Source organism: Phalacrocorax aristotelis, chromosome 7 (assembly GCF_949628215.1).
Source record: "Phalacrocorax aristotelis chromosome 7, bGulAri2.1, whole genome shotgun sequence".
Taxonomy (NCBI): domain Eukaryota; kingdom Metazoa; phylum Chordata; class Aves; order Suliformes; family Phalacrocoracidae; genus Phalacrocorax; species Phalacrocorax aristotelis.
This window is the reverse complement of record NC_134282.1, coordinates 19693993-19710650: the sequence shown is the minus strand read 5'-3', so window position 1 is coordinate 19710650 and position 16658 is coordinate 19693993. Positions and strand designations below refer to the sequence as shown.

General features: G+C 35.5%; 1 protein-coding gene across 4 annotated transcripts in view; it reads left to right on the top strand.

Moving 5' to 3' along the window:
- Positions 1-16658, top strand: part of RHBDD1 (rhomboid domain containing 1) — a 199644-nt gene that overhangs the window by 25681 nt on the left and 157305 nt on the right. For all 4 annotated transcript variants that reach the window (XR_012661539.1, XR_012661538.1, XM_075099195.1 and 1 more), the window contains exon 6: positions 2950-3069. Coding sequence is in view for 2 of the 4 variants with exons in the window: in XM_075099195.1 (XP_074955296.1) it covers positions 2950-3069 (120 nt within the window). In the remaining 2 variants the exon portion in view is untranslated. The remainder of the gene's footprint in view (positions 1-2949; positions 3070-16658) is intronic.

Sequence of the window (16658 nt, the reverse complement as noted above, 5' to 3'; positions counted from 1 at the left end):
AAGATAAGGATTTGTACTTGACGTTTAAACTCCATAGTCTGTTGCAGCCACTGTACAAACACCAGCTGCTTGAGGCTTAGGTGGGTGTGAAAGACCACCCTTGTGGAATAGGAGCGGATTATGAATAGCCCTTTATTTTTTTATTTTCCAGCTCTTCCTAAGCAGGGAAAAGGGACAAGATATCGTGTAATGTATCTAGATGGGGGACTACATAGCACCTGAGAAAAAAAACTTTAGTACGCTGACAACAAAGAACTCTGGGGTTTTTTTTGCATATCTTGGGCAGTCCCTGTAGTGGCCATGCTGTCTCTTTGAGTTGTGGACAAAACAGAGATAAAGGAGAGGGTTAACCTGAATTCTCCTGTCTTCCAAGCTTGGTTTTAGATGTAACTACATTTTTTCCTACTAAATTCATTTCTCTAAAATTACTTATAACTGCAATTTAAAAAATATGTACATTTATGTTCGTTCCCTATGTATATACCTTGTCTTCCATCCTATTTGCAGAAATCTTTATGGAAGTTTTAACCTTTTGCTTCGTGTATGATATATGTAATCAATTTGGACATATGTGGATTAAGAAAACTCTCTCTAATGTCATAGGCTAATGATGCCCGTACAGTACGTCCTTACCTTGATTAATTTTTCATTTTCTGGTATTGCTGATTTATTACTATCTGCCTTTAAATATCAATTTAAATAGAAGAATAGATGAACTTATGGTCAGAACAGATTTTATGAAACAGTATGAGGAAACAGCTTTAGAAGAAAAAAATCTTTTAATTGTAATTTTAACACAGTTTGTATTTAGTAACTGAATTAGGTTTTCTCTAAATGCAGTTCATGAGTAAAGTATTAGGACACTTATTCTGATTAATAGGAACACCTTGATATGTCAATGTTACCAAATTGTTTCTTGTTGTAAAATAAGATTATGACTTTCTGAGCACTTACAACTTGGTAACAGTGTAAAACATCAAACATACAAAAATTTACCATAATAGAACAAACTTAAAATACAACATCCTTTTTCTTTCCCCACATAATTTCATGCTTTTAGTACCAGAATTTTTGTAGTCTTTATGCATGCAGTTTTGAAGCCTCCAGAAAATAAATTTATAGCTGAGAAAATGTTCATTTATATTAACATAATGCAAAGAAGAATGAGGGGAATACATGAAAATTGCATCCGAAATGTATGTATATAACAGTTAAATGGTATCCTGCGGTCAGTTTAATTTTTCTGCAGAATTATGTCTCTTAAATGTAGCCAGGGTGACTTAAAGGCTTTTAAACTTTTTTTAGAATACGGCTGTAATTCATACAGATTAAAAATTAAAAATAATCTTTTTTAATCAGAGGAGTTGCCAATAATTTGAGAAATGGCAGAATAACAGGTTACTGGAGGATAATACAAAGTGTTCACTGCAGATGTATGAAAAATCTCATTATGTCAGTTGTATGTTCCAAAAAGAAAAAATTTGCAAATGGACAGAATTACACTTTTTCCTCTATGTGTGTGTATTATGTATACAAGCATCCATGTGCACATACACATGTATATAAAATACATGTAGGTATATTTGCATAATACACACAGAGGAATATATACTCCTGTAGAGAATAGCATGCAGTCACTCTGTTCAATTTTTGCTGCTTTTCCTGTTTAATCTTAAGATAGGGTGTTTATATTTTTGTTCGTCTTAAGGTTCTAGAGCTTGGGATTTCTTTCTTTAACACAATCATTTTTTTAAAAGAAGTTATTTATATGTCCTCACTTCATAGTCTGCGCTTGTTACCAATCACAGAAACTCCACAAGATTATTAGACCTGGAATCCATGTAACTAATGAGATAACACAAGGCTATCATTGATGCTAATAATCTGAAGATAAAGGGAAATGGCATGCTGTGTTTGTTTCATACAAAAATATTTCAGATTACTTCATTTTGAAAAACTTGTGTACGTTTTCTATCGGTTGGAAGAAACTGGCTACATTTCTGTACTTTGATTCTTCAAAATCCCCTCTTCATCAGTCTGGAAGAGAAATAAAAATATCACCCAAAGCCTTGGATTTTGAAGATGCAAAAATGGAACAGAAAAATGGGATTTTTCTCCTCAGTTCTTCACAGTTTAGACTTTCTGTGCTCAAGCAAGATCCGATTGTGTTAAAAGGAAGAGAGTCTTGCTCAATTGTCTAGCCAAGTAATTTTTTTCTTTTAAATCCCATGTGTTTGGGTGGATGATGGTTTGTTTGTGCTTGGTTTTGACAAACTTTGCTAATGGTCAGAAATTCTCGGTTGTCAGTAGCACCGGCTACATACAGTGATTGTGACATTAGATGAGATCTACGGTGTGGTGTTTTTTTTCCAGGGCAGGTGTAGGTGTGCAGTTGCACAATATTAACTGTATATATTTCTGCAAAAATGTGCAGGAATCTTCTCTCATGTGTTTTCTAGGTCCAAACATTATTTGAATTTATGATGACATTGGCATGTATTGTTTATGGACACTGCAGGGAAGTGAGAGACAGGTGGGAAACAGCCTGAAACCTACCTGTGGTGTTGGTGTTCTAGTGACATTAATAAGGTGCCCAGGTATTGACAATTAAATGTTAAAACGAGCTGATAAAAAGTGTATTTCAATTTCCATGTGAAATGTCTTAATAATGGCAATTCCATGACACTTATTTATAACAATTACAAAAAACTGAGATGTTTGAGCCATATTTTTTCTTTTGTTTTTCTCTCTCCTGTTACCATAGTCTAGCTTTGTAAATTAGAAATTGATTCATGGCATATATTATATAAGTGGTTGAATCCTAATATTTTTTCTTTCCCAAATTAAAATAATTTGTGGAAGGAAGATAGCGTAAAGATAATATCTGATTTCACACTCTCCTACTGAGTAGCAGCTCTTCATTTTCTTTATTTTGTATTCATTTAACAGAGTATTATGGCTATCCAGGTTATCAATACAGAACGCCAAGGAACTATTATGATTATACAGGTGGGCTTACTGAAGAAGAACAGCTTGAAAGGGCAGTGCTAAACAGTCTTAATGAAAGAGGTAGGAATTTTATTGCATTTTATATCTTAAGTTATGGTTCATACTGAGAAGGGGGAGGGGGGGAAATCTATTGCTCATCATGTATTTTCAGTATTTTGGACGTATCTTTGGAAACAGGTGAAATCTCCTGGTAGGATTTTCAGAGACAGCAGTGTGAAGATGAGGTATCATTCTCTTAGTGTAATTCCATTTATTCATAATTGCTTACTGTTTGATTACCTTGCTGCTACTATAGTAAAAGAAATACTTTTATAACAAAAACCCTTAAGTAAACTAAGTTGCTGTGCCAAAAAATCTTACAGTACTGTAAAAAGTAGTATGAAGTGGTATAATAGAAGAATTGATGTTGCCAAGATTTAAACTTTCTCTGTGTGTGTATGTTTGCTTTTTATACAAATGTAATTGACAAGCAAAGTACTGATATCTTGTTGTTCACACTGTCCTTTTCTACCTTAAAGGAAGCTTATATTCTAGCTAGCTGAAAGACCTAAAAAAAAAAAAAAAAAAAAAGACATGTTCAGAGATAAAAATGGTATTTGTTTTTAACTGAAACTTATTAGTTAAATTGATATAAATTGCATTTGTTAGGCTATATTTTATCTTTTTATAATGCAAGGGAAATCAAGAGGGAAAGAATACTTTGTAGAATCTGTTTCTCAGCTTCTGAAAACTTCAAGACTTGAGGGAAAATCTATTTAATAGGGCTGACAGCACATTATTAGAGCATTGTGTAAAATTTACATCACACAGTTATGCAAAATTTTTATATTGAAGTAATAAAATAAAGGGCGGAAATGAACCTAGTATTTGTCTGGTATTGAGATAATTTTTCACATCAAACGTTGCTTCATCTTTAATCTGTTGCATGTCAATATGGATTCTTCTTGGGAATTCAGCCAAAGGCTTTAGGTGGTTCTTAAGAAATCTGAAAGATTTCTTCTAAATTTGGTGAAGCCGTACCATTTAATCTTAACAAAAATAATAACCTGACTGAATATCTTATCAGTGTCATTTTCCTTTTTCATAATCTTGGTATTCTATCTTCCTGGGTGCAAGGAAGCATTCATGAGGAAAAAGGCACAGAAGCCTCTACTTGTAACCCCTTAAAATGTGGAGCACCATTCGTAATTCTCCACTCAGAAAATTAATTTACACCACTGTATTATGGCTGTCAGAGAAATACCAGACAAAATATTAAAATTAATATCTTGACAAATCATCATCACTTCTAGTTTCACACCTTCTGTGATCCTATTTTTTATTACAAAGAACATGTCATGTTATCTGGAAGATGTTTTTAAAAAGGCAGCAGATGAGGCAAGATTGTGATAGGAAAAGGCTTTTCCAGTTTGGAAAATTCATTAAAATTGTTTTTTTTAAAGTAAATACAGCTTTTTGCTTTATTAAGCTTGCATCTATTGTGAGAGACACTAGGAGGCGGAAGGGCAGACTTTTAGGGAAATGAGGGATTTTTGAAGTAATTTTTTTTCTAGTCATCTTAATTTTTGTGTTCATCTTTGTTCTTTAAGCATAGTTTTGTCTAACTGTCCCTCAACATTGTGTAAGGTAGAAACTTAAATATATTTCTACATCAAGATTATTGCTGTTAATATATTTGTTCTGGAAATGATTGCAGTCTGAGCAGTCCCATTTCAATCAAACTGTACTGAAAACCTTAGAAGATAGTGAGAATCTTAGCTTTCAAATAAATCAATAAAATTGCATTTGGTTCATCTGGTTTGCAAGCAGAAGATAGTGAATTAGTTACTGTTCATGCTGTCCTCAGAATTTTAAAAAAATTAACAAAGTCACATCTATATGTTGTTCTATTTAAGTACTAGATTTTGAGAAGGAATGGGTCTAAAATGAGCTTTACTGTAAGTGATACTTTTTATTTTGGTGGCATTTTTACATGGTGTTTTATATCATTTTTTAACATTGAGTTTGGGAAAAAAATCCTTCAAAGCTTTTAATATTAAGCATTTTGAAATGTTATCTGCAAGAATCAGCCATGTTTGTGGGTTTTTTTTGAAACTATCAAGAAACCAATATAAAAAAAAGACAAAATTATAATAATATAAATAACTAGATAGTGTACATTTTAAAGGCCTTCATGTATCAGTGTGGAATACCTGCAGCTTTCTTTTGTAGCCTTAAATAATCTACATCACTACAAGTAAGGAAGTATCTTTTGTCTGCTTGTTGGTTTTGGGCAAAGATAAGTTTTCAACTATAAGAGGGAATATATTCTTATTTGGTGAATGCTCTTTGATGAAACATGAGATTAGAATCTAAATAGCGTCTCTAAGTATATCTCACTGGTAGATAACTGTGGCATACCAAGTCACATTTTTAACTTCAATTTGAGACAGCAGCATTTCTTAAGACTATGGTAGTGTCTGTTTTCAGTGCTAGTTATAGTCTTTAGAGCCTCACAGATAAGTGAAGCAGGAAAATGTATCATTATATATTGTTTCCAATATAGTTTGGTGTGATCAAATATATATAGATGTTGTTTTCAGTGGTTTCACAGAAGTCCTTTAATTTTGTACCTCTTTCTCCTACCTGCCTGAGCACTTTAGTTTGGAAAAGCAAGACTAGAGCTGAACTCTTAAAATATTTCCTTCAATAGCTGCTTAAAGGTTAAGCTTGCCTATAGGCAGGTGCCTTATTTGACAGAGAAAGTAATATAGAGCATGTAATTGATCATACCTATTTTAGTGACACAAAGGATGAGATGAAATTTACTGTGCTAATGAGCAGTTAGGATATTCTTCCCTGTCAGTTAGTTCGAAAAATAATTAGCTTGAATGAGCACTGTCCTTTGAACACGATACATTTTACCCTAAAGCATGACATTCACAGTTGCTTGCAGTTACATGGATGATGAAACAGGTACTTAACGTGACAAAAAATTACAAAAATAATTTCAAATAAGTAGCTAAATGGATGTGAAAACAGGTACCACAATCAAAATTTAGGGCACTCTTTTCTTATTAATCTCTCTGCCCCACCCCCCCGCAACTATGACAGTTAAACCATCACAGTTGCTGTGTAGCAAGTATTGCAGTAATTTCGATTGATTCCCCCCCACACACACACCCTTAGTTGAACAAATGCATTTATTACAGGATTTTGGCCACAAAATCTACCATTACAGATTTGGAATGTTGATACATTCGTATAAAATACTGTGTTAGTATCCTGCTACTAAGCTATTAAAAGAATCAGTGGTATAGTACAGAATTTCCTGGTATCAGGTGTGGACAACTGAAAACTAATTTGTATTAATGCATGCATTGAATTTAAGCTCAGTAGTTACTCTTCTGTAATCCCATACATGGGTTATCTAAACCCACCATAAAGGTACTGCATTTCTGCTTATACTGCATTCAGGCATTCCTGAACTGCAATTCTATTTTTATGTTATATACTGAAAAATTCTTAAGTAGTAATAATCATTACTATCTAATGCAACAAAAGAAATTGCTACGCTTGTTTATGGGATTTGTGTTGGCATCAGTTTTAGGACTATCAAACTATCATAATGATTTAGGCCCGTTTACTGAAAGGAACTGTTACTTCTATTCTCCATTCCCAGTTTTAGATTTGTTGTCTCAAACAAGAATTGGATTAAACAATATTAATTTTTTTTCTCCAAAGTTTTGGCGTGGGTGTTTTTTTGTGTTGTTTTATTTTTAATTTTCATTCTTATTTTCCTAATTCTATACTGGTCACAAATTGCAATAACTCTTCCTTTAGTCAAGTCAGGAAAATAATTTTGGATTTAAAAATTCATAGCCTTTAATATTTAAACCCTACGGGTTTACTATGAAGTTAAAATATACGACTGCCGATTTTGTTTAAATCTAGTATTAGCAGCTATACTTAATGTAACCCGAGTATACTGTGTCTCTTATCTATTGTTTACTTGCTATTCTGCTCGGAAGAAAGATCTTGATTAGTGTGGGATGTGGATTTGGATTTTTGTTGTGGTGGGTGTTGGGATTTTTTGAGTTGAACTTCTAAGTGCCTGTCTTTCAATCTCAATAATGTTAAGAATCCCTTGCAAGCTCATGGCTCTGCACAAAGGAATTTTCCTCTTTTTCTTAAGACTAAGTTCTTTAAACATGTAGGTGATGGTCTTTATCATTTGTGATTGAAGAGAAATACTTATAAGTATACATATGTAGATATTCCTCTTATAGTGAATCTGTCTATATACGTATTTCTTCATTTGTAATTTAAAACAAAACAAAACCCCAATCCACTCAGTTTCTAGATAGCCAAGTATGGACTAGTCATAGGTACACTAGCAGTGTAGTTAGGAAATATCTAGGCATCTGGCTTACCTATTCTCTGAATTTTGAAGGGTTCCCATTTCTGTTTTCTTCTACTGAGACTGGACTTTTTATCAGTAGTAGTCTATGAAATTTGCCAAATCCATGGAACGTTGTAATACAAATGAAACTGATGTGATAAGACTAGAGAGAAATGCTGTATAATTTTTCTTTTTTTTCAGTCAGTGTTATCTTTCCCTTCTGCAATTGTAGGAATGCCAATCATTGCATTTCACTACGATGGTTTTTCTGTAGAAATGTCTTAAAATAGATTATATGCTCAAATGTGCAGTGCATGATATCAGATCGAAATACATTTCATAAAGTAATATGCTAGAACTTGAATCTGATTCTTGGATTCCAACTTTTTTTTTTTTTTAAATTCAGACTATGTATGGTCTTAGATACCCAACAACACTTTTTGGGAAAAAGCTCTCCTCCTCAAGTAGAGGTCTAGTTCTAAATATCTTTCTAAAACTGCAACCATGCTCTGTGATCCTGATCACCAGCACTTTCTTCAGGCAAATTACCAGGAAAATAAATCAGTTAATTTTTATTAATTTTGGTGTATGCTCAGTGTAAGTAGCAGACTGCTTGCAACAAGAACCATAGCCGTAATTCTATTACAAATGTTTAATGAATGTATAACAATATTCTTCCATCTATCTCTTCATAAAAATAGTGGTTGATGTAGGATAAAACAGGTTTACTGAAGATTAGAACAAAAAAAGTCCTTATTCTCTTGATAGTGGTGGTAGCAGTTCACCAGATAGGTAAGACAAAACACCACTAAGCCTCTCACCACGGGCTTATCTTTTAAAATATAACCACAACCAATTAGCACCTATGAAATACCCTGATGTATAGTTCTCTAAAGCAGTGAAATTATTCTATCGGAAAACTTCCATGTATACAGGCAAACAGGTTAAGTTCAGACAACTGAAGCAGTTACTCCCCTTTGTTATTTAAAATGGTGTTCATTTTAGATAACTGAAGAATACTAAAATAAACTAAATGTACTAAAATACTAAAAATACTAAAAAATACTGGACTGCAAATTGAGAGCTGAGAAGCATCTTTGTTCATAGTTCAACTATTTCTGGTTCAGCAGCAGTGCAGTGGGGGAAGTTAGATGGGATGGACAACTAGAATTTGGCAACTCCTTCAAATCCAGGTCTCATGTACTTGTATGTCAACAAACTATTTTTTTTTTCTAGATTAGAGATCTTAAAAATTGTGATCTAGTTAATTTCTTTTGAAAAGCTACAGTAAATGTGATATTAGCTGTTTTAAGTTTTGTACACACTCGACCTTTAAAGGTACTGCTATGTATCTTTAAATAGTACATAAGTATTTTGGAAATACTAGGTTTAGACTTGTCTCCTTTAGTCTCTTGAAAAAAAAAAATGCATTTATGCCCTAAATTTTGACTATTTTGATGAGGGGTTTTGGTTTTGTTTTGGGGTTTTTTCACTTTTTTTAAAGTAATGCTAACTTGGTTCAGATACTAAAGCACAGGTAATAAATGGTTTAGGACCAAGCGTGCTTGGTTTAAGAAGAGGCACAGGGTGCTTGATACAGTTTTGTTCAATGTTGATTCTGTGTTCAAGATCTTAAATTGTGTAAAGACTTCATAGAATTAGCATAACTGGGGAAATTAGTTTCTCCTTTATTTCCACTTTCTCTTCGTCTTGTCCTCAGTGCTACACATTTTTCTTCATTTCTGCTGTCTCTAGGATGATGATGATGATGATTAGTATTATTATACATGAATCCATACAGACAATTTGGCATTCTTCTAGGAGGGGTGTGATTTTCTGCAGGAATAGTGTGTGGAGAGCATTCCTTCAGATATCTGAAGGAAAACGTACTAAGAGAATGCTTTTGATGGATGAATCAACACTAGAAAATGTTGTGCAAACTGCCAGTATTTTAGGTTTTTTTGCCTTTTCTACTTCCGCTCCTGCCCGTTACTCAGGAGTTCTGTGTGCATCCTTTTCCTCTTGCCTATGAAACACTTCTACATACAGAAGAAAAGTAGTTCAATGGTTTATGATTAAAGCGAAGAGCTGTATTGTGTTGTTAAAATATCATTGATACAAGCTCGTTTGGGATCCAAAGTACATTTATATAAAAGTTGCCTATGCAAATGAGCGAGACCGTGTTTCCCATTTCTCTCCTCTGCCTTTACTGAAAAGGTTCTGTCCATTGTTGCATACAACATTGCCTAAGGTTTTGGGCTTGCCTGGTTGCAGCATTCCTGAGTTATATGTTACAGGGATAAAAAGACAGACAGTGTTAGTTTAAACACAGGGCTTCATTCCACGTGAGTGATAATGTGTTTGCACTTACCATCAATGTGAAAAATTATCAAAATAGAAAATACTGAAGCATTGTGACACTAGTACACTGAGAATAGTTTAGAACATAATTTCAGACTCAGTTTGACACCCTAATACATAGTGCCTTTCAAGGATATTTTGCTCTGGTTTTGTCCTGGTATTGTTTACTTCTCTCTAATTTGCCGTGGATTATGGTACTGTGCTGAGATTACTATATTCAGTATTTAACATTCTGGAGGTGATGGCTCTCTTTTGCAGTGCAGCACATCTTTCATTCCTTCCATCAAATGCTTGATGCTATATTGGGTATTTTTGGAAACACTGTCTGAAGGGTTAACTTCCTATGGTCTTCAGGCAACAAGATGACAGTGACATAGTTGTTCTTAGGTTCTAATTATGGCTACAAAAGATTTAGAAATCAGAATTTCAATAATGATTCATTTTTGCGTTTAAAAAGTATACAGTACTAACACAAAGTATTTCTTCAGATTTTCTTGCTAAAATGTATACAGAATGCTGATTTTTTTTTCTTTTCTTTCCTGTGACTTCCTAAATGTGCAAACATTTTTGAAGGTACTGCCAATGTAGTTTTCTTTCGGAGGGTTTCCTTCTTGCAAAGGTTTCAACTGCCAAAGAAAATTAAAACAGAAAGAAAACACTTTATTAAAAGAAATAGTTAAATCTTTGACTGTAGCTAGAGATGTTTTTCTTAGATTCACACTACATCTATTATAAAAACATCGTTTGTATATGGAGGTAGGGGCTGTTCTTGGTATTTTAATCCAAGAGTCAGTGATACAAATTGGAGTCTTTTCACTGGCTTCAGTGGTCTCTGCATTTTTTTTTTCCCCTCAGTAACTTTTTCCTTAAAGGAACAAATGTTGTTCCTTTCACAGTGGGTTTGGCAGGGTCACCTTGCTGGAGAACAGGCAGTTCTGCTTAACAGCTGTGGGCATAATTAGAAGAAGCTGTGTGTGGGCTACATAAAAGCAATCTCTTCCACGTTGGAGAAAGTGGTAGTTGCTGTGGACTGGCTCCAGTCTGCATGGGTGTCTCCATCCATCCATCTGGGTTTCTTAGTCTTGGCACTGGGAAATGGATATTGTTCAGATTTTCTTTGTTGTTGTGTGTCTGGGGATTCTTTCAGTGGTAAACTGAAGGTCAGTGACTGTTCCTAATCTTGGATTTGCCCACGATTTATTATTTTAACTCTTGTTTTATTATTGGATTAATTTTGTAGGCTGGCTGTAGTTTACATTTTGTTCATTGGGACTATCTTAACAATTATGTTCTGAACCTTCTTCTGATGTCTGACTGAATAATTTCACCATTTCTAGTAGTTTCAAGAGAACTATGTATCTCCATATTATGTCATGTTGGCAAACATCATGGCTACATCCTTGTGGTCCTAAGGCCATCTGTGTTCTGGCTTGCTTCTCCTATAATTTTTGTTTTCTATCTGAAGTCTCTAGCTTGCCTTTAAATCTGTAATTTTTCTGAGCATTACATAGATTCCCTGTTGTTGTCAGTTTGCAGCTTTAGGATTACGCTCAAAAGGAATATGCGGGAAAATTTTGTCTTTCATATTCAATCTAATATGACTGTGCGATCTTGTAGGCATACGTGAGCAAGCTCAGATTGCCCTGAGAGCTGGTTGGACATGAGCCAGCTCTGATCAAAAAGTCTTAGTTTCATAAGCTCAAGAAGTTTTGCTAATGCAGTTAGTTACATTTAGCAAGCTTAAGTACAGACAGATACGAACCTTTCTGCAAAGGGTTCATTAGACATCATAGACTCGGGTGTTTCAAATGTGGTTCACAGTTAGAGCATTGCAAGGTGGTAGTGAATATCTGCACTTGTTAAGTCTTTCAGTGACTCGACAGAGGATATGTAGTACTATTTATATCCTGTAGTACTTGAAAAGGTGTGTCTAACACCTAGGTTTGATGAATGTGAAAAAATTTAAATCTAGCTTTGAGTGTGTTTTTTCAAAGAGGAAAAAATGGTGATTCACATCAGCATAACCTGGTACTTTTTGTCCTTATTCATTCAAGTAATTACATAGCTTAAATGTTTACTCATTTTTTTTAACACATTGCTATGACTAATGATACTATAAAGGATGAATAATGCATTTATTTAGTACTTTTTAAAAATCAACTTCATGTGAAGCAATGTTTGGATGAAATTTAGAATTTAGTTGAAAAAACCAAATAGCCAGTTGGGTTTCTGGATACCTTTGACAACAGTTTTAAATGGAAGAACAAGGCCCATTTGTCTTATTTAATAAAGGAATTACTCTTTGTAATTAAATAATTTGCAAAAATTATTTCTGATCCTGATGGTATTCAAGATTCTGGAGCTACTAAGAATCGTTAGGTAGCACTTTTTTTCTTTTTCAGTTATTTGAAGATTAATATAAAGATTTCATTTTCATTTTTCACTTTAGTTCTTTAGATGAACAAGCTAATAACTAAATAAACAGAAATGTAAAATCCCTTACACAGCATGAGCGCAGAAGGAAATTTTTTATATATTAAAGCAGAAGCTGTCATCAGATTCTGATCTTAGGATCTGAGCAAGTGATCTCCATAGCTTTCTGGCTTACCTGTGGCAGTAAGCACATATTTCTTAATTCTTGTTATTTTAGTTCAAGTTTGGTGTTTTTTTTTTAATAGATGATAAATACAGAACTTAAGATGTGTTAATTATTTCAAATAGGGTCGTAAAGAGAAGTGTATTTAAGTTCTGGGTTTAAAAATTGTCATTTCTTAATGACCCTTGTAACACCAAACTTCAAGGAAATAATACCAGTTTAGTTGTCTTGAGAAATTTGATCCAGAAAAAACAAGGGAAATATTCAAAGAAAAATACAAATTAATACATAACATTGAAAGAGGAGGGGTCAAAGTGGAAAAATTGGCATAACTTCACAGTGCAGTATACACTTCAGAGGGATAAATTTGGGAGAAAATTGACTTAAACAAATTTAATATCCCTGTTCATAATAAGTTCTGTTTATTTTATTGGGATGATGCTCTGAGTACCATGCCATCTCAGGTAATGGCAGAATGGGCAAGGCCTTACAAAGAGATCTGGGTCAACTAGAGAGCTGGGCAATCACCAACCATATGAAATTTAACAAGAGCAAGTGCACCTGGGAAGGGGTAATCCTGGTTATATGTACAAACTGGGGGATGAGAGGCTGGAGAGCGGCCTTGTGGAAAGACATCTGGGGGTTTGGGTTACTGGCAAGTTGAATATGAGTCAACAGTGTGCCCTGGCAGTCAAATGGGCCAACTGTGTCCTGGGGTGCATCAAGCACAGCATAGCTAGTTGGAGGGAAACGATTGTCCCACTCCACACTGCACTGGTGCGGCCCCACCTTGAGTACTGTGTGCAGTTTTGGGGACCTCAATATAAGAAGCACATCAAACTCTTAGAGTGTGTCCAGAGAAAGGAGGTCAAGAGGGTGAAAGGCCTTGAGGGTAGGACTTAAGAGGAGCACCTGACGTCGCTTGGTTTGTTCAGTTTGGAGAAAAGAAGGCTGAGGGGCAGTCTACATCTTCCTCAAGCAAGGCAGCAGAAGGGGAGGTGCTGATCTCCTCTTTCTGGTGACCAGCAATAGGACATGAGGAAATGGAATGAAGCTGCGTCAGGAGAAGTTCAGATTGGACATTAGGAAAAGGTTCTCCACCAAGAGGGTGGACAGCCACTGGAACAGGCTCCCCAGGGATGTGGTCACAGCACCAAGCCTGTCAGAGTTCAAGGAGCGCCTGGACAATGCTGTTAGTCATCTGGTTTGGCTTTAGGTAGTCCTATGAGGAGGAGGGAGTTGGACTTGTGACCATTATGGGTCTGCTCCAACTTGAGATATTCTGTGAATCTCTGAGGTTGCAGTAGACCAGAAAGGTGTAAACATGGTGTTTATTTAGTGATGGAAGGAGCCAAGGTTTTATATAAGCCAGGCAGCTTAAATTTCCAGAAAAATGCACTATCAAAGCTTGGAAAAGTTACACGAAGGTAAGTCACAAGGCTGTATGGATTTGCTGTGACAGTTAGTCATAGCAGCCTAGTCACAGAATCATAATATGGCAAGAGTCATTGCAACCTAGTCACAGAATAGTCATAGCAAACTAGTCTTAGTAAAGAAGTATAAGTTGTGTATATAAGGGAGAAACCATATGAATTGGCCTGTGTGTGAAATCACTGTGGCTTTACTACTGTCTTGCACTGTATTCTAAAAATAAGCAACGGAAATATGGCATTGATTAAACTCTTAGGTGGGTGTAAAATTAACTAGAAAAGCATGTGTTGAAGTATGGATTATATGCCATGATCTGCCTCTGTGCAGTTCTACTTTTATTTGTAATTTGGATGATGTAATGCAAGTACCTCCTGATACCAGCTCAGGAAGGCTGCAGAAACACTGGAACACAGGATGAGAATTAAGAATTATCTTGGCAAATTGGAAGGCTGTCTCAAAAAAGATGGAAGTAATGCTAGTAGGTATAACCAATGACATCACATGGATGAACAGTGCCATGTTGTGTAACATTTGCCTCACAGTGAATCTGTGAATAGGCATGTTATCTGCAAACACATGCTTCTGTGCTGCTCAGTATTAATAAGACCTTAGATGTAGCACCGCATCAAGTTTTTAGCACTTTTTTTTGAAAGAGGATGGGAAGTATCTGAAGAGTCAGAGGGGAAAGGCAGTAAGAATTAAGTGGGGATCTAGAAAACACAGCTGAGAAGAACATACATGTGAGGAGACAGAGGGCAGTTGGTCTATCGAAGATATCTGTTAATACACAAATCTTCAATACATTAAAAGCTGCAAAGAGGAGGGAAATGTAAATTTATTACGGTTTATAAAACAAGAAATAAAGGTGTTATTTCATCAGTGGGAATTTTAGTTAGATGTTAATAATGGTAAGTAATGAAATAAATTGGCAAAGAATTTTGTGGAACCTTCCTCCTGCAGGGGTTTTAAGGTTAAACAGAGGTTTCTCATGAATGTGACAAAGGTAACTGACTGATCAAGTCCAACCGTCAACCCAACACCACCATGCCTCCTAAACCATGCCCTGAAGTGCTACATATATACATCTTTTAAATACCTCCAGGGGTGGTGACTCTACCACCCTTCTGGGCAGCCTGTTCCAGTGCCTGACCACTCTCTCAGTGAAGAAATTTCTCCTAGTATCCAATTTAAACCTCCCCTGATGCAATTTGAGGCCATTTCCTCTTGCCCTATTGCTAGCTACTAGGGAGAAGAGGCCAACACCCACCTCGCTACAACCTCCTTTCAGGTAGTTGTAGAGAGCGATAACATCTCCGCTAAGCCTCCTCTTCTCCAGCCTAAACAACCCCAGTTCCTTCAGCCGCTCCTCATAAGACTTGCTCTCCAGACCCTTCACCAGCTTCGTTGCCCTTCTCTGGACACGCTCCAGCACCTCAATGTCCTTCTTGTAGTGAGGGGCCCAAAACTGAACACAGTGCTCGAGGTGTGGCCTCACCAGAGCTGAGTACAGGGGCACCATCACCTTCCTGCTTCTGCTGGCCACATTATTCCTGATACAAGCCAGGATGCTGTTGGCCCTCTTGCCCACCCAGGCACACTGCTGGCTCATGTTCAGCCAGCCTTTGAGGTTCTTTGTAGCTCTCGTTTCTATGGTTCTAGCAATAAATTATGCTTCATTTTACAATCAATTCAGTTTAAACTACGAATTATATATATATGATTTAGCTAAAGAACTTGAAAGACCTGTCAACTTGGAAAAGAATTTTTAGAGGGTTTAATGACCAAGGAAGAGGAATACCATAGAACAGTGCAAGGCTATCTTGCTAGCAGCTGACTGCATTAAGCTGCAGAACAATATCTGAGGGAATGAGGAATACACCAGCCACATTTTTTAAAACCAATTTAGTTGAACTAGTTTTAAAAACCAGTTTAGTCAAGCTATCAAAAGTGGAATAGGGGGTGGTTTTCAGAAAAAAAGGGTAAGTCTCCTAGTGTGACTTTTATGTTGTCTTATGCTCATTTTTTACCAAGTCATCGTGCACATTAGCAATATCAAACCAGGGACTTTCTATTAAAGTATTTAATGTTAATCACTGAAATGTAAGTATTCTTTTTTTTTTAACTGTTGAACAGGGGAGCCTTGTGTTCGGGTTTTTTGCTGGCCTTGTTATTAGGGTCCAGAAAGGACCAGAACTTCACTGTGAGCTTTACAATTCAGAAGCATTGAAGCAAGTACTGTAACATCACACAACAATATTTGCCAAGAATAAGCATTTTTTACACTGGTAAGGACATAACTTGTAACTTCATAATTGTAAGCAACTGCCTAGGGGTGATGAAATTTCATTTGCAGTTATTCCTTATTTTTGCCAGGACAAACTTTCAGACTTTCCAGTTCTCTCTTGCTTAACTCCTTATCCTGTTTGTTTTGTTCTTGCTCTACTCCTTGTCTTTACTCTCTTTACTTCACTGTATTTTTGACAGTGTCCTTTACTTGATCTGTGCAACTTACTGTTAAAAACAGTCTAGGAGAATACAATACAGGTCATGCGAATAGCAAAATAAATCACTTAAGTAATTTTATAAAGTAATGAATGTCTAAATATCATTTGGAGGATGGAATTGGAAAATATGTCTAAACACTAGTGAATACTCAATAACAAACCAACCAAGGGAAGAAATAGAGAAGAGTATGGAATAACATGAGGTCTCCAATTCTGGTGTTTTTTCAGGGAAGGATGTACTACAGATGCTTGAAATAGATGAACATAAATTAAAGAAATAAGGGAAAGGATACTTTGCTATTTGCAGCTGAACAAAAGACTTCTAGATTATGATAAATATACAGCCTATCTGAAATTCTTCTTGTAACTCAAATTA